Below are 26,137 nucleotides of genomic sequence, written 5' to 3'. Positions count from 1 at the left end.
AGATCTGTGATCTTGGGCAAGTCCGTCACTCCTCTGAGAGCCCCCCTGTAAAGTGGGGACGATACGCATTCCCACATAGACTTGTTGTAAGGATTAAGAGATAATCTGAGTGACGTTCTTCATAAACTGTCAGTGTATGACGCACAGAACTCCAACTCTCAGTTCCCTCCCGGAGATAATCAGAGCCTCAGGCTACCGAGCTGGCAGCAAGGAGAAATCCCAAGCCATAAAAGTAGCCGATCTGCCCGGATCCTGAAGGAGTCACCCTCCAACAGACACAGATCCCCAGATATCCTTGGTATTGCATGCTGACAGAGGAGAAGCAGGCTAGGAGAGGTGCCAGCTTCCCAGGGTCCAAGGTCATTGCAGAGACCTGGCTACAAGACCGGCTGGATCAGCGGCTCATGGTTCTCATGCATTTGTTGATTTCTCCATTTGTTCATCCAGCCTTCTTTGGAGTGGCTACAACGTACCAGGTTCTGTACCAGGCTGTGGGCATATAGCAATGACCAAAACCGACATGGTGCCTGCAGCTGGGGAGGAGCTGAGGGTCTCCAGAAAGAAGGTCTAGATTTGACCCTCTCCATTTTCTCATTAGCCACTTCTGATCTGAAGAACAAAAGTAGGACTGATTTGTTGCAATAGTTTTTTTTTTTCTCAAAGCACAGTAGAATGAAAAAAAAATGCTTGCCATCAAAATGTTTTAAATATAAAAGTGATGTAAAATTGGAGTTAGCCTTTGTTATAAAGCAGAAACTAACACACCATCGTAAAGCAATTATACTCCAATAAAGATGTTAAAAAAAAAATTGGAGTTAGCTTAAATGAGAAACAGAAGGAAAACATTCTCCCGGTGGAGGTGGGGTGAGGGAAAATCTTGCCATGTCATTCACACACATCTCATGTACACTCTTCCTGGGGATTCTTGCGTTTTCTGCCCGACAGAGATATGATACTACTTCTAACAGAGGATTTTACTCACCAATACATTCATCTGTTCAACAAATGATTGTGGGTCACCAGTGACATACAGTGCCCAGCACTGGGTGTGAGTAGTACAAGGGAGTTAGTTAGTCACATTTCCTGCTCTCTACGGACTCTCTGTCTTGTACAGTAGAACAGATAGACACGTGCCCTGACACTGCAGGACACGGCATGTGAGTGGCAAGGGGCAAGCAGAGAAAATTGAGGATGGGGAAACCACTCCTGGCTGGGAGATCCTGGGCTTCCTTCCTAGGAGAGGTGGCATTTGAGTTGGACCTTGAAGAAAAGGTAGAATTCTAATGCTTGGGTAATGGAGGGAGGGGATCCCACAGAGGAACCACCGAGCCAGGAAAATGCAAAGCAAGGTGAAAGGACATTGAGGAATCCAACAGAGCACTGCAGAGGTACACAGAAAGGGCAGAGGGTGACAGGTTTTGAAAAAGCTGTCTGGGGCCAGGTCCAGAGCCTTGCATGCCAGGCTGAAGACTTGGAATGTTATTCCTCAGGCACTGGGGATCCATTGAAAGTTTCTGAGCCTCAGAGTGATAAGACCAGAGCAAAATTAAGAAAGTAACGTAGGGTAGTGTTAAGAGTGAATTGAAAGTGGAGGAGGGGAGAATGAGGAAGATTGGTTGGTTAAGAAGTGATTATAGGGACTTCCCAGGTTTGATCTCTGGTCGGGGAACTAAGATCCCACATGCTGTGCGGTGTGGCCAAAAAAAAAAAAAAAAAAAAGAAGTTATTATAGTCATCTGAGGATGCTTGAAGGGAGATTGTGACAGTGGGAGAAAAAGTGAGCAAATTCAAAAGATGTGGTACAGGAAGAACCTCGGGACCTGGCAGCTCTGGACAAGCTGTGGAAAGTGAGGGAAAAGGTATAAAGGATGACTCCAGGGCTCTGAGCCTGATAGACCGGTAGGACTGTGGTTCTGATGATGGACATGGAGAGATGCCAAGGAAAAAGGGAAGTGATAAAGTAGGTCTGAGCATATCGAGTCCCTAACCTCTTAATGCTGAAAAAGGGAACATTCCAAGGAGAAAAGAGGTGGGAATATGGCCATTGGTTTGCTTTGGTAGTTTGTGCATTGGGTGGGCAGTTTACTGTACAACCTCAGGAGGCGCTGTTGTATTAGTCGGGGTGGGAACAGTGCTCGCTCGAGCTGGGCAACCCGGCGGCCTTGTGTGGGGCGGATTCTTCAGCCGAGAAGAAATCACCTGCTGTTTGAGCTCTTGCTTCTGGTTGCCTGTGACTCCTTGTGTTCTTTCTCCTGTTGCAGTTATCGCCTGTGTGACCCTTCTGAACGAAAGTTATATGGAAAATCACCTCTCTTTGGACAGTATTTTGTTCTGGAAAACCCAGGGACCATCCAAGTGGGAGACCCTGTGTACCTGCTCAGCCAGGAATAGGAATCATATGTCCTGGAATAGCAGGTGTCTTTAAAAAAATGTCCTCAAAAATGCCAACACTTGAAGCACAGTATTTTGGACCTGACACCTCAGCATTTTCTTTCGATCTGTGATCTCCAAGTTTTTCGTCTTTTGGACTCTTCCTTGTGTCTCAGTGCTTCCAACATCCCAGTGCACCAAGTGAAGAAAGAGAGTTTTGATAACTTAATAGGACTTCAGTAAGTCACTTAAATGACAAGGCAGGATTCTAAAAATCGCTTGTTTAACTGTGATTGTGGAATAATTCTTTCTCCTCCTTCTCCATTCACCTACCCAGAGGGCTATCTTCCATCATCTCATTGGTACTCTTTAGGGAAAGAGGAGAGAAGAGAAAGAGTAAGAGTGGGGGAGTGAGAAGAATGTTCTGGAATCTTTTAGTACCCCATGCCCGGGGCATGCAGTGGAAATTAAATAGCTCTCCGAATAAGGCTGGACTGTCACTTCACTCTTCTCCTCAAGCCCTAGACAAGCTTTTAAAAGGGCATAAGGAGGCTGACCTTCAGGAAGTACTTAGGATGTTCATTTTCCATAGATCATCTTGGATCTGGCACTGTTGTCTCTCAGACAGTGTCCGTGAGGATTTGACGGATCTTCATAGCATGAAGTACCTCTGGGCTGTAGGACAGCAGAGATGTCAGGGTAGAAAATCAACTCACGAGAGCAGCGTTGCAGTCAGACTCTGATATGCAATATGTGGAAAGCAAGACAAAAACTTCCTTGCCTTGAAACGGAGCATCAAATATATCCCACTGGTGAGCCCAAACTTTTCCCAGTGTATGAGAGTGAACAGTAGCACTAAGTAGGGGAAGCACGCTTGCCTGATGTGGTCTGTTTGATGCTGTTTGATGTTGTTGAGATGCTGTTTGATGTTGCCCAGGGAAACGATGGTGCCCGTCTTAAGAGCAAAAAGAAATAGTCTGAAAAGGACATGATGCCACCTAGTGGCATTGAATGACAGGTCAGCCTTTCTCAGCTTTTCAGCTGTTGAAGAGAGGGAAACTTATGGATGGGTTTTAGTTTTCTATCCTAGAAAATTTTTTTGAAAGAAAGTGGGGTACCCTGCAGGTACTCTCTGTTTCTCTGCTGTGGGCATTTGGTTCTAAAAGCGTGGCTGTGCTGTCACGGGGTCCTTCTGGATCTCGCTGGTGCTATCAACTCAAGACTGCTTGCTCCTCCTCAAAATCAGGGTGAAAAAGTTCTGAAGTCCATGGATGAGAAGAAACGTGATTGTGTGATTTGAAATAAACGACTTTATTTTACGTTTTGAATAAAACCTTTCAAAGGTGAAAAAGAAAACATATGCCAATTCACTTAAAAACCAATATCTGATTTTTCTCCTGATCAGATTCTATAACTCTAAGATCTGATGAAGTATATCTTTCGTTGCCATTTTGCCCTTTGACTGTATTAGGAAGCTAAGTCATGAAAAATGTGTTTCAAAACTGTAAATAAATGGAAGTTACTTTGACTACTTTCAGATCGTACTCACTTCTTGGCAGGAAGTCACACTTTGAAAGCTGACCAATGTGAATGGGCAAAACCAATCACCCTGTCACCTGACACATACACAAAGCATCCTCCGGCGAACGCCCGTCTTTGAAGGGCTGTCAAGTAAACATGCTTTTTACCAAAAGCTGTGCATGTTTCACTTTGGTTTTATAAAAGAGGTTAGTAATCATTGGAACCAAGCCTAGCTCTGAGGTAAAGTTCCAAGGTAACAGGTGCACATATGTATTCTGGTTGGTGAATTATTGCAATTTGTTTTTCACACACTTGGCGTGAAGTGCAATTAGAATAATTAATCAGTTAACCTTGGCCCATCACCTTCCCCAACAGATCCACTTTATGCTGAAGCTACAGATAGATTAAGGCAAAAATAAGAGTTCAGCAAGTGGCATTACTAATGGGACCTCGTGAACCCGTGGCAGAATGCACACAGGATTTAGGAGACCACGTGAACGTCGGTTCTCTGAGAGCAGCCAACAGTTAGGCACTGATGAGAAACTCAAGGTTGGTTTGGGGGATACCCCGAGATATTTATAACCAGTGGCAAGCTGAATGCCTTCGACCTGAACTTCTAACCCCTTGTCAATAGTAACAGCCACTTCCCCAGGGGCTCAATCTGTTTCCAAGGCCACACTCACGCAGACCCTGTCCTTCTGTGCACTGCAGGGGACTCCTCCAGTGGAAGGAGACTCTAACCCTAACACCTCCCTCATTTGTCTGGAGTCTCCTGCTACTCAGAGTGTGAGGAAGATTCCAGTTTAGAGACAGAGGTTCCAATGACCTCTAGAATCTCAGAGTAGTTGCCAAGCTTTCTGTCAGTGAGATTTAAAAGCCATTTACTTGTGTTTATTTTATATTTAATGAGTTGGTTAATGCCAAAGGCAGGGCTGATGTCTGGTTTATTTTGGATACTGAACCTCTGCACACAATTCCACTTGAAATATCGGGTCAGGAATATAGACCGTCGCAGACCCTCAGAAGGTCTCCTTATAGCTGCAGACGATGGACATTCAGGGTCAGGCCAAAACATCCACCGTCGTTGTGTGTTTCATTCTGGGTGGCAACGTCTCGCTGCAGTCACAGCGGAGAGTTACAAACCCACAGCTGGAGATCTTGCAAAGAACCACGTGGGAAAGAGCCTAGGCAGACTGCTTAAAGGCTCACTTTCCCAGCTGTTCCCCAGAAAAAGTGAGAACGTCACAAATGGGAGAGAGAAGCAGCAACTTACACACAAGGGCAGGAAGAAATCGGTTGTGGGGGGGCTGATGGAAATTAAGCAGTTGTCCAGCAATGAGAAACACTCTCCTTCTGCCCTTAGTGATACGGGGTGAGGAGATGCCCTTGGGGGAGGGCTGCCAGTTTGCCAGAACTGTGTGCAGAGGCCAGGCGAGCTTGACTAGCCAAGCATGACTTTGAGAAGCCACCTATGAGGCTGTCACCAACAGTGACCGCAGGCAGGTGCCCCCAGAACTCTGAGAGTGTGACAAATGCAAGCAATCCGTGGTGGCCGAGAGCAGATATGTTAGAGTCACTCAAAGATGCCAGAGTGGCTCTCAGACCTGTTGATAACATAACACTGCCCTTCCCTAAGTTTTACTGGTCCAGGGTGTTCTGGAAGTTTGCCTGCAAGGATGCTCCTAAAAAAAGAATTCCATGGACCAATACCTTTGGGAAGTCCTGCGCGCCTCACTCCTCCTCCAAAGGCCCAGCAGCCTGTAGAAGGCTCTGGATTGACCTGCAGTGAAGAATTCTATTTGCGTTTAACACTGCCCTCCCTAAAGGTCTATTTCTGGTCATCTTTTGGGAAACCCTGCATTGATCTCTAGAGGGAGCACCAGCCAGGGGTGAGCGGTCGTGCTTAGCGGGAGAGGTGTGTTCGTGGGAAGCGTGAAGAAGGTAAAGGGCTCCTGCCACGTGGAGGAGGCCTCTCTGGTGGTTCCCTGTCCTTTACCTTCATTGAGCATCTTAGACGGTTCTTCCCTGTGTCTCCCTCTTAGACGGTTCTTCCCTGTGTCTCCCTCATGAAGCCCACAGCCCCTGATTCTTCCCCTTCATCTTCTTCTCTAGCCCCTCTACTAGTCCCTGACCTGTATCTTCAACGGTTCGGACTCCATCCAGTCTTTGTGGAGCTTGGTGGGATCTAAGTCAAGTCCAAGTTCAATGTCTCCCTTTGGCATTTGCTGGGAGTACTATAAATAAAGTATTGTTGTCATAATTATTTCTGATTAATATTTTTACACCTAATAAAGTCTCAAAGGGGGGGGCGTTTACTTGGCCTAGGGGAGGGGCACCTTCCAGATGACTTGCCAGCAATTAAAGCAGCTTGTTAGTCGGAGGCCCAGGACGGCCGAGGACAGCTGGAGGGCTCTTCTTTGCAAGCAGCTCTGGTTAACATCAACCAGGAAAGCTCTTTGTAAACACATGAATAATTGATCGTCCCGCGCTCACATAGCTACCGAGGATCTGAGCCCGTATGACTCATTTGAGAGCCATCCCTGTCGTCTGGATGCCATAACATTGGAGGAATGATGATCGTTTCTTGGAGATTCTTCTGTGGCCAGAGTTGCCAAGACCAAGGCTGTAATGGTTTGTTATGATGACCTTTGTTATTCCATTAGGCTCAATTGCTTTAAAAAATGATGTGTGCATACTTTCAGAACGTTTTTACCCTTTACGTTGACCTGACATCATAGTTTATATTACAGAATGTATTAATGACAGAGGAGTGTTTTCATGTCCCAAGGACAAATTTTAACAACCATAATCTGCCCTTAGTCATCATAAATATAAATGTATTGGTCAAACAGATCTCGTTAATGTGGCCAAGATAAATGCAAGCCTATATTTTAAGGCAGCTGAAGTCCTAGAGAATATATTTGGAGCTTTTTGTGGGGCTAAGAGATCTTGTATAGTGCTATCAGAAGGCTGAGAAAATTAACGTTTCCCCCTCTAGTTTGGCGTTGGACAGATATTAACGTCTTGGGGATGTCAAGTAAGATTGCTCACATAGTTTCTGGACACCATTAATGCCTGGTGGGGTGAATCTTAGTTCTTAAAGCGGTACTCTCATTATGCTCCCAGGGCTTTTGAAAAGAAAGAAAATACAGATTTCAAGTCTCAACCATGTGTTGCTCAACTGTATTTCCCTGTATCACACTGTGTCTTAAAGTTTTAATTATATTAATCCTCCTGCCCCAACATCTTGTTTCCTGTGGGAGGAGGCCCTTTTCCACAGATGTGTGTCTGATGTTTTGCATATTCCAGTTGGCAATCCATATGTTGGCAGATAATGTTCTGGGTGTGAGCTGTAGGACGGGTCAAATACTTTTCCTCTTCGTTACACTACGTTCAGAAGTGTGGGCCTTTATTGGCAGTATCCACGTTTCAAACTTCTCAGGCAGAGAATAAATGCTTGTTTTAAGAAACGCTTTTTAATCATGTTTTTATTTTGAACCATGAAAATGTGTTTCAGGCAGTAATGTCTCACATGCTACTCTCTGAGCGTGCAGACTGTTTATAGGGGTGAGTTCATCTCCCCCAGATTCGGTAAACATGGTACCATCATTAAACTCCATGTGGATTACAGTCACCTAGCACTGATTGATGAGCACTTCAGATAAAACCATTTACCCTTCTTCCCTTAGAGGAATCTTCTGAGAAGGATCTTCCCTTCTCAATCTGCTATAGCCTTTGGCAAAAGCACATATTGGGCTTTGGAAATGTGATTTTTTTTGCCTGAAACTTTTCTACAGGGGATTGGATTATTTTCTAAATTTATTGGTGTGAGGACAGTGCCATGATAATCTCCTGTGTGGTCTAAACTTTTTGGTCTTTTTAAAAAGTGAGGCACTTACCCCCATGTTCGTAGCAGCACTATTCCCAACAGCCAAAAGGACAACCGAAGTGTCCATCGACAGACAAATGGGTAAACAAATGTGCTATATCTGTACGATGGAATGTTATTTAACCTTAAAAAGGAAAAAAATTCTGACACATGCTACAGCATGGATGAACCTTAAGGACATTATGCTAAATGAAATCAGCTAGTCACAAAAGGACAAATACCGTATGATTGTACGCATACGAGGTATCTAGTGTAGTCAAATTCATAGAAACAGAAAGAAGAATTGTGGTTGCCAAGGGCTGGGGGAGAGGGGATGGGAGTTATTGTTTAATGGGTGCAGGGTTTCAGTTTTGCAAGATGAAAAGAGTTCTGGGGATGGATGGTAGTGATGGTTGCACAACAATGTGAAAATACTTAATACTACTGAACTGTACACTTAAAAATGGTTAAGAGGGTAAATTTTAAGTTATGCGTATTTTACCACAATTTAAAAATAATAATAAAAAAGAAAAAAAAGTGAGGCACATGAAAGGCTTGGAGCTGAATTAATCCAAACTCTAAGACCCCTTCCTGGAAAGCCAGCCCAGGCTATAGCTGCTGACAGCGCCTCAACCCCACTCAGGACATCAAGAACTCTTCTTGCTGAGGCTAAAGAGAAAAAGAAATGGAAATGGAATGTCTTTGAACTTGATCTTGATTGAGAGTGAGATAATTTAACTTCAGGCTTTCATTTCTTCTTTTTACTTCTTTGGATCTTGTAAGGGGATTAAATTTTGGACCTGGGACTCCCTGGTAATTTGACACTGAGAAGGTTAAGTTCAAGTGTAGAACATCGTATTGTTGGCATTTCATTTTTGGGGTACTTTTATGATAACATCAATTATGATATCATGATTTTACTGCCTAACCTCTGATAGGCTATGTTGGTCAATGTAGCTTGAAATAATTTGAGATGGAAAATTGAAGAGAAACTACCTTTTTCTTCTTGACTATAGAAAGGCCTTGAAAAACATAATGTATTTCACTGACCCAACTCAGAAACTTATAGGAGAAAAATCCACACTGCCTGCCCAGGAAGATCTATAGTGGAGCAGTGGCTGGTTTGGGGGTGGAGGTTGATTCCCTCTCTGAAGATGTGGTACCCCTTCTGGTTGACCATAGGCATAATGATTGAGCACAATGGGTTCAAAGTACAAAAAGTTGAGTAATTTGGGGGCAGAGACTGTAACTTCCCTCAGGCTGCTTGAGTATTATAATCACACTTATCCCCAGTGCATCCAACGAAGGGGCATTAGTTAGTCTTGGCCCCTTCCCACTTCCTCTCATTCTCCTTCTCAGGAGAGAAATGATTGGTAAACTTGGGGGTAGCAGTTGAGTTCTGCTTCTCCACCCTCTTCCTTCCTGGGATCTGCCTGCCTTCAAGCTGCTGGAACTCAAGTCTCCTTGGTTCAAGTGGTGAGCTTGGCAGAAAAACCCCTGCCCTAGTCGGGAGAGACCCGTAACAGTCCAGTGCTGTCTGAGGCTTGGTGGATAAATTTTAAACTGAGAGAAAAAAAAAAAAAAAAGAAATTCCATTGCCTCTATATTCCTAAACCACACCCTCCAGCCTAGCCTTTATCAGTAATAAAACAGATAATTTGACCTCAAAAAAAAAAAAATAGGACTTTTCATCTGAAACTATGTCCACACTCTTAATTGTGCTGTGCCTTTGTCAGGTGCCATGAAGTCTGCAGAGAGAGTTCATCCACTGCACGCTATTTAATCCTCCTGACAATCCAGTGAGGTGGATGGATGGGAAAGCCTTTTGTAAGCTGTTTCAGTATTGCCCTTAGCTGTTTCACACTTGCCCTTAGTTGCATAACTCAATGTCAGGGAGGTTTGAAAAGGTTAAGTAACTTGCCCACGTTATAGGTGATGGGCTAGAACAGAACTCAAGGCTTTTGATTTCTGGCAACGTGCTGCTAAAAATCTGTTAGCAAGAATTCATTCAAAGAGCGGTAGTATCTTCAACTGGAACCTGGTTTCATCCTACAGTCTCGTTTTGATGTATTTGCTTATGACTTAATGAAGGGAACTTTAAGACCGGTGTGTGTAGGCTGTAGTGTGTATGTGAATCACCTAAGAATTTTGCTCAGAGTGACTATTCCTGTATCTGACCCCCTGATATCCCAAAGTGGCAGGTCTGTGGTGGGACCTAGGAATCCTCAGTTTTATAAGGGCCCCAGACTCTTCTAAACTCTTAACTGATTCCCTGCAGGCTAAGTTCTCACTGACACCTTCTCACCCTACCTTAACGTTGGCATTCTCTTTAATGGTGTGTAAAGAAATACTGGAGGGAAAAATCCTGGCTCTCTTTGAGAAATGGAACTCACTAGAATGCATTGCGGTTTAACATGACGCACCCACGTTGGGCGATGTGCTCACGCTAATCCAAACACGCATCCCCCAGCCCTCAGAGGACCGCAGAGCACCCACATCTGGATGCAACGGAGGACCACCTGTGCCCTGAAAGAGAGCCGAGCCCTGAAGACACAACCTGGATGGACCTTCGCACAGCTGGTTAACTCTCCAGGTCAGTAACTAATCCTGAATTAATTAGGCAGGAACCGGCAAGGCTTGGGGCAGAACAATTGTGTACAGACGTGTGACAAATGCCTGCGTGGGAATGTATGCGTGGGGGAATAATAAGAAAGTATGCTTTGTCAGAATATTTGTTTCTTTTAAAAATCAATTTGTGCCTTTTAATGAATCAGTGAGTAAGAAGAAAGCCCAAAATACAGCATTAACAGTGCAAAGAACATGGGAGTCAATGGCATGGTTTTTTTGTTTGTTTGTTTGCTTTGTGTTAATTTTGTTTTCATGTGTGAGACAAGGTAAGGATTAGGAATGCTGGTGAGTGATTGCCACATTCTCTAAAAGCTCTGGGAGATTCTGTCAACTGGTTTTCCTCTCTTTCTACCTCCCAGCCAATATTCAGAGGAAACTCTTTTCATGTGAACTGGAAAAGATGAATTTCAAGCTTCATTGAGAGCTTGAAAACCTTAAATCCTTCTTGAAAATAACCTGCCTCTCAGGAATCTTTGGTCCCCAAAATTAGAAACCTTCTTTCTTGGGCTGTGGAATGGCTGCATTATTAACTATGATTATAGAGTCTCTGAATGGAAGGATGTAATAAATCTGAAAGTATTTGTTCTGGTTTGTGACTAAGCAAAACTGTATAATATTAAATCAGATGTTGCTATAAACATATGAAATGGCACTTTTTTTTTTTTTTTCCAGCTTGGGGCATTGTGGCATGAAGCTGCTGGGAATCTAAAAAGAAATGTTTTTACATTCTTGGATACTGAGTCTGGTTTCTGCTAGGTTTTCTTCTTTCTGAGCATGAGTGCTAAATAACAGTGTTTCCGTTTAGAGCTCTGTGTTTTCCCAGAGAGTCAGCAAGGCTGAGTAGAGGTGTTCTTACTCTTTTCGGACTGTTCTATGGGGTGGAACGGAAGACCTGGGCTCTGTGTGTGTGTATGTGTATATGTGTCTGTATGTCTGTGTGTGTCTGTTAGGTGGAAGGGATGAACGACATCCTAGTACCCTGGCATGTTTGGGTTGGAAGGAATCTTAGACACAAGCTAGTTCACAAACCTCCTCAAGACTCTGGGGAAAGCTGCGTTGTTGCCTCTGGTAAATGGTCGTACTGGCCTTCAGTTTCCACTTCAAAGTGGTGGTAATATCGCTGTATGGGGCACAAAACGATGAGAAAAAACTACAAAGAAGTCATGACATACGGAGTGTCAAAAAGTGATTATAGTTTTGCTTGTGCTGGTGCTTAGGGGTAATTTTTCTTTCCACAGTTTCCAAGTATATTATTTTTCATAATGAAGAAAATAAATTTGTATTAAAAACAAAACTGTAGCCTCAAAACGTTTTAGTATTTAATAACCACCCTTAAAAAGATGACTTGGCATATTGATAGCATTCTACAAACTGTTTAGAGTAACACCACCTAACACAGTAACCACTAGCCACGTGGGGCTTCTGAAATGTGGCTGGTCCAATGGAGATGTATGGTATGTGAGAGATACACACCTGATTTCAAAGACTTAGTGCAAATGAAAGAGTGCAAGATAGCTCAGCAATCATTTTTATAATGATGATGTGCTGAAATGATAACAGTTTGGAAGTATTGGATTAAAGAAGTTATTTTTAAAAATTTATTTTATTGAAGTATAGTTGTTTTATAATGTGTTAATTTCTGCTGTACAGCAAAGTGATTCAGTTATACACATATATGTGTCTATATTCTTTTTCATATTCTTTTCCATTATGGTTTATTACAGCATTTGAATCTAGTTCCCTGTGCTATACATTAGGACCTTGTTGTTTATCCGTTCTGTGTATAATAGTTTGTATCTGCTAATCCCAAACTCCCACTCCATCCCTCCCCCACCCCCCAACCCCCTTGGCAACCACAGGTCTGTTCTGTAGATAAGTTCCTTTATGCCATATTTTAGATTCCACAGATAAGTGATATCATATGGTATTTGTCTTTCTCTTTCTGACTTACTGTGCTTAGTATGACAACCTCTGGGTCCGTCCACGTTGCTGCAAACGGGAGCAACCTAAATGTCCATCGACAGATGAATGGATACAGAAGGTGTGGTACAGATATACAACGGAATACTACTCAGCCATAAAAATGGATTAGATAAATTATTAAAATTACTTTCACCTGTTTCTTTTTACCTTTTTAGCATGGCTACCAGAAAATTTAAAATTACATATGTGGGTCTTGTATGAAAGAGAGAAGATATGCATTCCTTTTGACAAGATTGGAGGAGGCCTGGACAACACGCATATAGTTAAGGCATTGCCACCTACTTGATGGCATCTGAACATGGTTCTGAGGAAGGAGAGCGACTGCTTAATGAGTATGAGGTGTCCTTTTGGGGTGATACAAAGGTTCTGGATCCATAGAGTGGTGATGGTTGCACAGTATTGTGAATGTACTAAATGTCACTAATGGTAAATTTTGTCATGTATATTTTACCGCACATACACACACACACACACACAAATTACAAATGTGGCTTATGTTATACTTCTGTTTTCAGTGGGTGTTTAAAGTAAAGAGGTAGGGAGTATAGCTTTGCTTAAAATAGCATCTCCAGAAATAGAGAAAAAAGGGAAAAGAGGCAAGGATGGGCTGAAGACGGCTGGGAGCGGTTGGAACTCTTTTCTCTCTCCCTTTGGTGAAAATGTTAGCATGTGTTTCAGTTTCCTGCCATCTTTGCGGTCCCCCTCCCCCTCCCCCCACCCCCCACCCCCCCGGAGACCTCAGCTTCATGTGGTCCCTATCTCTTCACAACGCCTTCATCTTATTTATCTCATTCCGCTTTTCCTCCACACTTGGCATGCTGCCCACTGCAGGGTTTCTCACTTAGATAACTCCTTCCCTAAAATTCCTCACAGTTATGTGGTGTCAGGGAATTAGGGATCCTGACAGTTGAAAATAAAATAGAACACCCAGAGCAGGCTCGACAAGCCTCCTGCCTCCCAGATATTGTTGATGGAGAAAAATTAAAAGTCTTGTCTGTGCATGTCTGGAATCCAGCTTCTTAAGTGTAAAACCCATGAGGCAAAACTGACGTGTGGTGTCGGAAGCCGGGATGCTGGTTGCTGGGGGCTGGGGGTGAGAGGCGGTAGGCAGCGGCCGGGTCGGGGTATAGGAAGGGGCTTCTGGAGGTGGGAAACCTTCTGATCTGGGTGCTGATGACCTCAGTACGTCCACGTTGCGAAACTTGATTGGGCTGCCGACTGGCGCACTTCTCCGAATGCGCATTACCCATCCATACAAAGTTGAACAAAAACCAAATCACCCTGTGAGGCGGGTACTTCTTTTGAGTGTTGAGTGAACGGCCCTGGAATGAGTAAACGCCGTGGGGTGGGTGCGTGTTTCACGAGGATGTCTGCCGGCGATGCCGCATCCCCTTTCTGCGGGATCTGGATCGACAAGGCCTGTGATATGATGGGGGCCCAGACGGGGAGGCGTCCGGAGGTCCCGCCCCACGACCCTCGGCCTGGAGGTCTGTGGGTGAGTGGGCCACCTCGGCTAACTCACCTGTGTACCTTATCTCTCTTCTCTGCGTTTGAGGAGACCAGGGAGGGGCGGGTGTGAGGGTGAGTGATCTTACCGAGAGGCTGGCTCAGCTGTTGGCGTAGGTGAGCCGTCTAAGGATGGTCACATTCTTGCGGGGGGGGGGGGGATTGGAATTCTTCCGCGGCTGTAAATAGACCCCCATGAGGGGAGGAGGGACAGCGCCGGAGCCAGCAGGCCCTGTGGCTATCACCTACGGAAATCCTGTGTGTGGGTAAATACAGCCTCAGCAAAGCCTGGAGAAGAGATTGCAGGGGGAGCCGAGGGGGCTGAGCAGGCTGATGTGGGAGGTTATTAACCAGATAGTGGCGGGAAACCAGAGGCCAGGGGGATTGGGGCCGGAGGAGCACCAGCGGAAACGAGGGAGGAAAAATAAACAACGGAGAGAAGCAAGCTCATTTGCTTCCTCCACCCTTTTATTTTGTGCCGGGACTGAGGTCTCCTCTTCTGGAGACCACAGGCTGGAGGCTGATTTTGAAAACCAGGCCTGGCTCCTGCCTTCTTGCTCTGTACCCACCGGCCCCTACTCCCCGCCCCGGCAGTGACCTTCCACCCTGAGCCAGCCCGGGGCTGTGTTCCCACACGCTGCCCCCTGCCCCCTCCTCTGCAAGTGCAACGTGCCCAGGGCCACACGCCCAGCTGGACGGCCCTGTACCCCACACACCAAGGGCACCAGATGCTGGGGCCCCGTCGGCGAGCTTCCTAACAATGTTGTTGGCCCACGGAAAGGTTTTCCTTTCCTCGATCACAACCGGAGACGATCAGGTTTGATCCCACGCTCAAGGGCTAACGTCCAGGTCCCCCGACCTGCTGGAAGGCAACACTTCAGTTTCCAACATCAACTGGTTCCCTTGGAAAAACCTCAGCCTTATAAGACAGGCAAGAGGGAACTGCAGGTGGCCGGGACAACGGCCCTTCCAGGCCCCAGCTCTGGCTTGAGCTGGCTGGGTGACCGGGGGCAGGCTTCCTAAACTTTGTGGGCATTCGTTGAAACAGCCATAAAATAGGTATGAGGACATTAATACCACATACGTCATACGATGTTGATAATGCCTCATGTGTGTGCGAGGATCTGATAGCAGGTGTGTAAAGAGCACTTTGCAAACTGCAGAGTTGCCTCCCTGGGGGGTTGTTAGCCAGCGTGCTCTGGGGTGTGTGGACAGAAAGTTGTTACCGAGAACTCGCAGAACTTCAGTTTGCAAATGGTTTACTTTTACATTAGAGAATCTTTAAGGAGAATCGATACCCTGGTGAAATCAGCTAACCCCCAACACTTGCCCAGAGCTTGGGCTGTCGAGTTACTTAAGAGAGAAGAAGCTCAACAGAGAACCAAGTCCTTGGGATGGCATTTCGGGGTCACATCTGAAATCACTCGGTTCTCAGTTCACTCGTGGGTGAGGCCTTTCTCTCCTGCTCAGACACATGTCCGCACCGGGGAGGGGGTTCCCTCACTGGGCTCACTCCTTGCATGGCAGTCAGTGCCTTTAGAAGTCATTTCTGCATTGCTTGTTTAGACCCAGTCCAACAAACTCCCTGTCTGCTAAGCCTGCCTCTTTAAGCAGTTTGAAGATGTGATGTGCCAGGGTAGTATCGGGAGGGAGGGGAGGCCAGGAACAGCTGTACTGAAAGCCTCTCTCCTGCTTAGCTGCCCTCTGGACAGTCTCCATAAAGATTATGAGGGATTAGAGACAGGGAAGATGTCCTAAAGCCTTTCACTAAATACTGATTGAGTGTCTACTATGGGCTCTACACTGTTAGTCATGAGCAAAACAGACACAGACACTGTAGTCATTAGTGGAGCTTACCCTGCAGCAGGAAAGCCTGGCAGAAAGCAACTAATGACACAAATAATTAATTGCAAGTGTGATGAATATTACGATGGGGAAGTTCAGGGTCCCAAGAGAACATTTCAGCTGAGCCCTGAAGGATAACTGCCTCAGCCCATTGAAGGGTGTTGGGATGGTTAGGGTCGGATGTGGGGAAAAGCTTTCCCAGCAAAGGGGACCTACGTATGCACATATTCCTACCTGGGAAGGGACACGATGCCATATGTGCCACATATAGTCTACCTCCTCCTCCTCCTCCTCCCTCCAACCGCAGACCCAATCCTACTCATTCTCCTAACACCTTTTTCCTCTGGAGTTCTGCAAATATAGTTTCTTTTTTGTATGTCTTGACAGCTTATTTATTTACTTTTAATTTATTTATTTTTAGTGAGGTATAGTTGTTTGACAATGTTGTGTTAGTTTCTACTGTATAGCGAAGTGAATCTTCACCAGACCCAGAGAGGCTACGCTTAATTATGAAATTATCCCAATTTGTACCTTTTCTTATTATGCTAGTAAAACTTGCCTATTCCTTTTTGCTGCCTATTCCTTTTTGCCGCCCCTTCCCTATCTCTCGCATGGCTGCCCAAAAGAGAAATCCTAAGAAAACACACACTCGCAGTTTGTTACAGTTATTATGGCTCAGACAGCTCTGAAGACTAGAATTTAATGGCGGTTTTCTTAACAGTCCCTGGGGACTCAAAGGACTTTTTTTCCCACCAGCCATTGAAGTCGGATTATAAAAACACATTTCTTTCTTGAAAGAAAAGAAGAAACTCTTTGAATTCAAAGTTCTGATTACCCTAAAAGCAGAGCACTGGTTCATATTCTTGTATCTCCTCACACCTGCCTTTTCTCCCTCCTTCCCTTTTTCTTTATTTCTCCGGTGAAGGAATAAGTAAAATAGAGCAGGAGTTGGCCTTGCTCCCGACCTTGCTGTATGACTTTGGCCAAGGCACTTCCCCTCTCTCGGCCTCAGTTTCTTCCAGTGCAAAATGCAGTGGTGAATCACAGGACTCAGGTTTCCTTGGAACTCTAGCAATCCCTACTTCTCCTGAAAGAACCTCAGCAAATGGGCACTACATTCAGCAGCTCCAAGCCCCATATGGAAATCCAGGGCTGATTGAAAATCTCCTTTCTCTATATTTAAAATAGATAACCAGCAAGGACCTACTGTATAGCACAGGGAACTCTGTTCAACATTCTGTAATAACCTAAGTGGGAAAAGAATTTGAAAAAGAATAGGTACATGTATATGTAAAACTGAATCACTTTGCTGTACACCTGAAACTAATACAACATTGCTAAGCAACTATACTCCAATATAAAATAAAAATTAAAAAAAATACCAAAAACCCTATCACTTGTTAAGTTTGGAGTATAGTATTAAAGAAGGACAGCCATAATTATCTGAAAAGGCTATTAAAATACTCCTCCCTTTTCTGATTCCATCTCTGTGTGAGTCTATTTTCTTCATATACTTCAGTCAAAACAATGTATCACTATAGACTGAATACAGAAACAAACACCAGCTGTCTTCTATTAAGCTAAACATAAATATATTCGCAGAAATGTAAAATAATGCCACTCTTATCACTAAAGTTTTTGTTTTAGGAAATATAATCATTTTGTAAAAATATGTTTTTCATGTTAACATATAATGGGCTTATTAACATATAATGGGCTTATTATTGCTTTTTAAATGACTTAATAAATGTATTTTTAAATTTTTTTATTTTTTATTTTTTACAGGAGAAATATGCAGTTTATTCAGTTCACAAAGGAATTCTATTTTACATTGTCTTTTCTTTCTAAAAAAGTTTTTATTGGAGTATAATTGCTTTACAATGTTGTGTTAGTTTCTACTGTATAGCAAAGTGAATCATCTGTAAGTATACATATATCCCCTCTTTTTTGGATTTCCTTCCCGTTTAGGTCACCACAGAGCACTGAGTAGAGTTCCCTGTGCTATACAGTAGGTTTTCACTAGTTATCTATTTATACATAGTATCAATAGTGTATATATGTCTGGGATTGACATATATACACTATTGATGCTATGTATAAGATAAGTAAATAAATGTATTTTTTAATTTCTCAAAAAAAAAAAAAAGAAAATCTCCTTTCTCAGGAGGGAAACTAGGGGCATGGCCACCTCGTCCTCAGCCATCACCTGGCCAGAGCTCCCACCTTTAGTATTTAGGATCTCCTCCCCCCAGGTCGGCCTCCCTCTCTCCAGCTTCACGTGCTGCACTTCCGAGGACCCCTAGAACTCCAGAAATCCTTCCCTGGTTCCCTCAGTTATACCTGCTATTCCCCACACCGTTCTCCACTCCTGTGAATGTCAAGACCCAGAATCAAATGCTTCCAGGAGCCAAGTCGGCAACACACGTGAGAGCAGATGTCTGGGTGAGGTGCACAGGCTCACGCAGTATGACAGGTGGGGACACGGCCACCTCAGGGCTTGTGCTCAATAGGAAAATATAGGTCCCACCCAGCGCCAACCAGTCAGTATTCTGGAATAAGTGTGCAGTGTTGCCAGATATCCTGCTGATCTTTGAAGAGAAGTCCAACATCAGTATTTTAAAGTCCAATGTAGTACAAAGTTTTTAAAAATCACGATATGGGCCAAAGACAAAAGTCTGGGTCAGATTGAACCTGTGGCTGTTGATTTGCTACCTGTGTGTGTAGGCAAAGTATTGGATCCTTTATACATTCTACATGGTATTTACAAAACCTGAAATACTTATGTATGCATTCATTCATTTGATAATTATCTGTCACCTCTCGTGAGCTGGTACTACACAGGGAGCTAGGGAAAACAGGTAACTGAGATGCAGCATATTCGTAAATAAGGAATGCCAGCATGCCGTGGTCCGTGCCCGGCTGGGTCTACCGCTCCTCTCCTCCCACAGCCTATCTGTGGATCCTGTGCTCACCTCCATCACGGCACTGAACAACACACTGGCTGGAAATTCACGGTTTGCTCGGCTGTGTCTTTCTAGCTTCCTGACGTCCTACCTACCTGCTACCTGAACCATATACTTCAGTTCTGTACCCCCAGCATCTAACAGAACCTGACACATCGTAGCAACTCCAGAAAAGCATAATGACTGACAAGTGAGTAAGCAGCCCACTAATTGTGTGTCATTCAGGGTGGTGAAAGCAAAGGAGGGTCTCCCTGTACCCAGCTTCTGTCTTCCCCCTCAACCCCAGCTTTGGAAACCCTTTTGTCAAAAAAAGCGCAAATGCTAATTGTTCCAAATTAGGCTAATTTACTTCTACCCTTTACCCACCCTCCCCATGCCAAGAAAAAAATAATGTAAAGAAGCAAAAACCATAGAAATCAATAAGAACAAAAGTATTATCTCTGAGAGTCAAGGTCATCATTCATTCAAAAAATGTCAAGATGAGTAACATAACTCCATTGAACAGAGGAGACCCTTAGATGTTAGATTTTAAAAATCATTATTAACGTGAACTCTCAGTGTCATGGGAAAGCCTTTGATTTAGGAGTCAGATCACCTGGTTTCTTGTCTACCTCTGCAAATGTGAGATCTGGAGCAAACTACTGACTGCATCTGGGACTCAGTTTCCCTCCCCTGTAAAATGAGAGGTGATCAGAGGATTTCTAGTGTGACTTCTGGCTTTCACGGTCTCTTCTGAGACCACCTAGCTTGGCAGGAAGAAAAACATAAAGAAATCTGTGAGCCAGACTACACCTTCCTCCCTCTCCAAGAGTGGCCAGCGCCCTGCTCTCCACAGGACAGAGGAATGAATAATGGTGCAGTGGAATTCTCACCTCCTTCCCTCTTCCTTGAGAACTAAGGGACTGGCTCAAACATATTGAGATGCAACATAAAACACAAACGGACCACACCAGAGCCCTTCTCAAGGTTTTAGCACACTTGGATGCTTGGCATATTTTTCTGGATTTTGGTATTTGTGGGCTGAATCTCTGTACCTTTCCACTGACCCTGCAGCATTCTCTAACTGGGGCTTTGGAGATGTCTATCAGGAAAAAGAGCACGGGTGAGCAAGGGGTGTTTGGATGAAGAGCTGGGAAATGCTTCCTCAAGGAAGGGGAAATCTGGCACCGTCAAGAACGTTTAGTCTATAAAATCATTTTCCTCTGGGATTAAAAGCTTGCTTGATGGACTATATTTATCACGCAGTGAATCTCATTGTCTTATTCAGAATTTCCACTTCCTATAGTTGATTTATTTTGGCCCATGACTGTCATATTTCTTATAAGGCTAGTATATTGAATTTTAACCATTAGCACTCATTTATTGAAAACAAAATACAAATAAAATTGCAACCAATCAAACAAAACTTGGTAAATAGCAAGCCCATGGTTTCCTCTTAAATTTCTTTAAGATCAGAGAAGTGTTTTAAAAGTTGCTAATGAGGCTTCCACACTTTTTAAAGAAATGTCTTGGAGCAATCCCACAATTTGGAGTTTCCTAAATAAAGTAACAATTAAATACTTTGGAAGCTTCCTATTCCACAAAAGATGGTAAACTAGCAAAGGGTGCCAGCTTCCATTCAGAGCCCAAATTGGAGAAGTGAGAGGAAGTTGATGGATGCCAGAACCTAAGAGAGAAACTGTAGGGACAGACAGGGTGTGATGATTAATTTTACGTGTCAACTTGATGGGCCATGCAGTACCCAGAAATTTCACCAAATATTATCCTGAATGTATCTGTGAGGATGTCTCTGGATTAGATTAATGTTTGAATTGGTAGACTGAGTAGCAGATTACCCTCCCCAATGTGGATGAACCTCATCCAGTCAAAGACCTGAAGAGAACAAAAAGGGTGAGTAAGAGGGAATTCCTTCTGCCTGACTGCTGAGCTGGGACATCAGTCTTTTCCAGACTGGAACTGAAACATTAGCTCTTTTTGGGTCTTGACCCTGCCAGCTTTTGGACTGGAACTTAGACCATTGGCTCTCCAGGTCCTCAGGCCTTCGGACTTGGACTAGAGCTACACATCAGCTCTCCTAGGTCTTTATCTTGCCAACTGCAGATTTTGGGACTTGTTAACCTCCTAATTTCAAGAGTCATTTCCTTATAATATCTATTTATCTATCTATCTTCTATTAGTTTTGTTTCTCTGAGAACCTTAAGGCACTGGGGTTGTGCCTGGAACATGCTTTCCAGTTGGGTTCTTTCCCCTCCTTCATATTTACTTGGATAAACCACTGCCTGCTGCACAGACCTTAGGACAGGAAAATAATCACGAATCTCAAAGGCAGCATAGTGAGATCCTAGATCCTGCCTGGGGTTGGCTAGGTAGCCCCCTTTCAGTATTTCTTCACAAAGCATCCCTGTTGATACTTTGGGCTTGGTGATTAACACAGAAAAACAGCTTCTGAAAAGGAGCAGGGCCAGGGTGGAAGTTCTGGGCATTTCCTTGAGGGTCAGGTTTGCATAGATAGTGATTTTAGTGGAATTGTAACATCACCCTGAATTGCCTTGAAGTATTCTCCCTCTCCCAACTCACTTGGAAGTCATAAAATCTAGATACAGACTTTTGGAGTCTCCAGTGGATATGAGTTCAAAAGAAAAATTGACACCTCCAAGGAACACAAACATCAGGAAAGAAAGGCCAGAACTGGCCAACATATGCCAGAGGAAGCAGAATTAATGAACTGGAAGAACAGGAATGGAAAAAAGCTTGATAAATATCTTCAAAACCCTAATAGAGGATATTGGAAACATGAAACAGGAATAATAACTTATGAATATGAGCCAAATGTACATACTGAATGTGAAAAATGTAATAGTTGAAATAAAGAACTCAGTGGTTGGATTGAAAGTACTTTTTTCTCTTAATTTCTTTAAAACATATATGGGGGTTTATAATATATTGACATGTATGTATGTAATATGTATTGACAATAGCACAAAGGTTGAGGGGGTGGATGAATGGAACTATGCTGTTGCAATGTTCATATATTTAATGCAATATTACTTCTAAGTGACTAGTTAAAAAGCCCTAAAACAACTAATAAACAAAAACAAAAGCAAAAAAATAAAAATGCAAAGAGGTAAAGCTAAAAAGCCAGTAGAAGAATGGAATGCTAAAATATATTCAATTAACTGAAAAGAAGGCATAAAAGAAAGCATAGAGAAATAAAAAATAAACGAAAGAAATAGAAAGCAAACAGTAAATGGTAGACCTGAATCCAACACATCAATAATTAAACTACATGTAAATGGGTAAATTTAATAGGAAGATTTTGTTAGAGTGGGTAAAAAAGCAAGACCAAAACTATCTACTGTCTACAAGAGAGGTACCTTAAATATAAGAACACAGATGAATTGAAAGTAAAAGAGTGGACAATGATATACAAGGCAAACAAAAAGTATAAGAAAGTTTGAATGGCTATATTAATAACAGGCAAAAATAGACTTCAAGGCAAGACATAGTGTCAGAGATAAGAAAGACATTTCATAATAATAAAATGGTGAATCCATCAGGAAAACATGATGACCCTAGATATGTGTTATGTGATAACAGAGCTACAAGATACATTGAATGAAAATTGGTAGAACTAAAGGGAGAAGTAAAAAATCTTACAATCAAAATTGGAGATACTTTTACCTCTCTCTCAGAAATTGATAGAACAACTAGACAAAAAACCATTAAGGATACAAAAGATCTGAAAAATATTATCAACACACTTTGATCTAAATGACATACATAGAACATTACAACAAATATCTGTGGACTACACATTCTCTTCAAATGCATGTGAAACATTTATTAAGATAGATTATATGCGGGACCATATAATATGTTTGAATAAACTTGCGGAGAAATTTTCTATCACACCATAATTAGTTTATAAATTATTATCAATTATATAATATGTTATAAATAAATTTATAATATACATTACAATATATACATAGTTTTAATACATACACTGGGAAAAGACCTAATATAAAACCTAAGTTTCCACTTTATGAAACTAGAAAAAGAAAAGCAAATTAAACCCATAGTAAATGGAAGGAAAGAATAGAGAATAAGAGAAAAAAATCAATGACATAGAAAAAAATAGAAAAAAAAAGAGATTAACAAAACCAAAATTGGTTCTTTTAAAAGACTGATGAAATGACTTATATGTCCATAAAAAGACTTTAATAAGACTGTTCATAACACGTTTAATTAGACAGTTACTGGAAAAATCAAATGTCTATGAGTAGAAGAATAGATAGATCATTGTATTATCTTCATACAATGTGATACTGCTGAACAATAAAAAGGAAAGAAGTAGTAACACAAGCAGTAGCATGGAGGAATCTCTCATATACGCTGAGCAAGAAAAGCCAAACATAAAGGAGTAGATGCTATATCATTCCATTTATATGAGATCAGGAAGGGACGAATAAACAAAAATCTATGGTGAAAAAAAAACCTAAAAAAAATGGTTGCCAGTGGTGGGAAGGTTGTTGTTGATGAGGGAACTTCCTGGGGTGATAGAAATAAATTATATCTTGATAATTGCATGGGTTATATGGGTGTATTCACTACTCATTGAATTGTACACTTAAGATTTGTACATTTCACTCATGAAAATTTTATATTAAAAAGAATTCTAAATAAATATTAAACTAGTTAGAAAAATTGCTCATTGAAGTGGTTTGGGTTAGCAAATTAGTAAATATATTGAAGATAATGGAAACTAGGTTTCCTGTTTTTTTAAATTGAAGTATAGTTGATTTACAATACTATATTAGTTTCAGGTGTACAACCTAGTAATTCAATACTTATATAGAATATACTCCATTTAAAGTTATTACAAAATAATGGATATATCTCCCTGTTCTGTACAATATATCCTAGTTGCTTATTTATTTTATACAAAGTAGTTTGTATCTCTTAATCCCATATCCCTATCTTGTCCCTCCCCACTTCCCTCTCTCCACTGGTAACTACTAGTTTGTTCTTAATATCTGTGAGTCTGTTTCCATTTTGTTATTTATATTTGTTCTATTTTTTAGATTCTACATATAAGTGATAACATAGAGTATTTGTCTTTCTCTGTCTGACTTATTTCACTAAGCATAATACTCTCTAGGTCCATTTGCATTGTTGCAAATGGCAGGATTTCATTCATTTTTATGGCTTAGTAGTATTCTATTCTATATATATATATATATATATATATATATATATATACCCACACATACATATATATATATATATATATATATATATATATATATATACACACACATACATATATATGTCACATCTTCTTTATTAATTTATCTGTTGGTGGACACTTAGGTTGCTTCCATACCTTGGCTGTTGTAAATAGTGCTGCTATGAACATTGGGGTGCATGTATCTTTTTGAATTAGTGTTTCTGTGTTTTTCTTATTTATTTCAGACCTCTCTCTTTTTTTCTTGGTGAGCCCGGTGAAAGATTTTCAAATTTGTTTAGCTTTTCCAAAAATCAGCTCTTGATTTCATTGATTTTTTATACTGTTTTTATCTCTATTGTATTTATTTCCTCTCGGATCTTTATTTCCTTTCTTCTGCTAACTCTGAACTTTGTTTGTTCTTCTTTTTCTGAGTCCTTTAGATCGTAGGTTAGATTTTTTATTTGAGATTTTTCTTGTTTCTTGAGGTAGGCCTGTATCCTATAAACTTCCCTCTTAGAACTGTTTTTGGTGTCTTCCATAGATTTTGGAGTGTTGTGTTTCCTTTTTCATTTGTCTTGAGGTATTTTCTGATATCCTCTTTGATTGCTTTATTGACCCATTGGTTTTTTAGTAGCATGTTGTTTGGTCTCCATGTGTTGTGCTTTTCTCATTTTTCTTCCTGTAATTAATTTCTAGTTTCATACTACTGTGGTCAGAAAAAAATGCTTGCTATCATTTCTATCCTCTTAAATTTATTGAGAATTGTTTTGTGGTCTAGCATGTGATCTATCCTTGAGAATGTTCCATGTGCACTTGAAAAGAATGTGTATTCTGCTGTTTTTGGATGGAATGGCCTGTAAATATCTATTAAATCCAACTGGTCTGTTGTGTCATTTAAGACCACTGTTTCCTTATTGATTTTCTGTCTGGCTTTTTAGGAAATAAAAATCAAAATGTTTAGGGATAAAGGAACCTGATCATATCTCCAACTTACTCTTAAATGATTAAAAAATTTACACTTATAAATAAAGATAAATAGATAATGAGAAAGCAAATGGGACAAAATGTAATCAGTTGGTGAATTTGGGTAGACTAATGGTGGTTCTGTGCACTATTCTTTCAACTTTTCTTTAAGTTTCAAATTATATTAAAATTATAAGTTATCAACAAAATAAATGGGGAAAGGATTGATTGTTAGTAAGAGTAATTAAAATCGTGGGTAGGTAGAGGCAATCATATGTCCATTCCTAAGGGAATGGATAAGTGTAAGATCATATACAAAAATAATGGACTATAATGCAGTAGTCAGAATTAAAAACATATATATACATGTAACAGCATGACTAGATCTTCAAAATATACTATTCCATGGCAAAAGTAAGAAATCTAATGAGATGCACATAAATACTAAGTGTAAATTAAGCACACATATAAAATAATGCCATGATATTTACAAGTATGCACATAACTAAGAACATAATTTAGATACTCTGGTGTGGGTGCTTATGGTGGAGATAGAAATGGGATTCAGGCTGGAGGAACAGAGGGAGGAAATAATAAAGTAGAATTAAAATAAGAAGGGAGACTTGCAAGGACTGATGATGATGGTATGACATGGACAGAGAAATAGGATTAAATATCTGCTACTGGTGTCCAAAACAAAACAGGGAGTTGATGGAAGAAATGCTGGGTCCTTTCAAGATGCCTCTTAGACTTATGTTCTTATTCATTGCTTCATTCATACAACACATACTGACTGTGTATGAAGCACCTTGTTAGATGCTTGGTAAACAGTTTGAATAAGATAGGAATATTTCTCGTCCTCACTTTACAGTTCAGGAGTGACCTGGAAAAGTGAGTCTTAATCATATGCCACTAGAGAAGGCTATGAGTGGTGTCTGAGATGAAGAAAAGTTCAGAATAACCATTTTTTTCTGAGTTTGCACTATTCATTCTGTTTCTATGAATGGATCACAAGAAGCTACTTTATCATTTCCCCTCAATTTATACTTCCTTGCCATTTGGAGTATTCCCTCCTAATTCCTGGTGTCCATAACGTATTATCAGTTTTGTTTTGATTAATTTGATCTGTTAAACTAGCCCTGTGCACCATTAAGCGTGATCTGTAGAAATGTGAGGCCTGAGGGTCTAAAATCCACTTGACCTTTACACTCATTTTCCATCCCGTTTATCAGGCCTTTGTTACTATCCTTTACTATAGTC

At 41.7% G+C, this 26,137-nt stretch overlaps 1 protein-coding gene and 1 pseudogene across 3 annotated transcripts in view; both read left to right on the top strand.

Moving 5' to 3' along the window:
- The window catches only part of MTARC1 (mitochondrial amidoxime reducing component 1), a 32,280-nt gene extending 18,946 nt beyond the window's left edge, over positions 1-13,334 (top strand). Inside the window, exons 7-8 of one of the 3 annotated variants that reach the window (XM_036861826.1) lie at positions 10,230-10,352; positions 12,526-13,334. In XM_036861826.1, the coding sequence (XP_036717721.1) occupies positions 10,230-10,344 (115 nt within the window). In that variant the 3' untranslated portion in view covers positions 10,345-10,352; positions 12,526-13,334. Of the gene's footprint in view, positions 1-2,261; positions 3,903-10,229; positions 10,353-11,059; positions 11,153-12,525 lie in introns of those variants that run through there. The other 2 variants (XM_036861832.1, XM_036861816.1) reach the window with 2 other exon arrangements.
- Positions 12,561-12,678, top strand: LOC118887456 (annotated as a pseudogene).
- Positions 13,335-26,137: the final 12,803 nt, after the last annotated feature.

The sequence above is a fragment of the Balaenoptera musculus genome, chromosome 1, assembly GCF_009873245.2.
Source record: "Balaenoptera musculus isolate JJ_BM4_2016_0621 chromosome 1, mBalMus1.pri.v3, whole genome shotgun sequence".
In the NCBI taxonomy this organism is placed as follows: Eukaryota; Metazoa; Chordata; class Mammalia; order Artiodactyla; family Balaenopteridae; genus Balaenoptera; species Balaenoptera musculus.
This window is presented reverse-complemented; position numbering and strand designations above follow the sequence as displayed.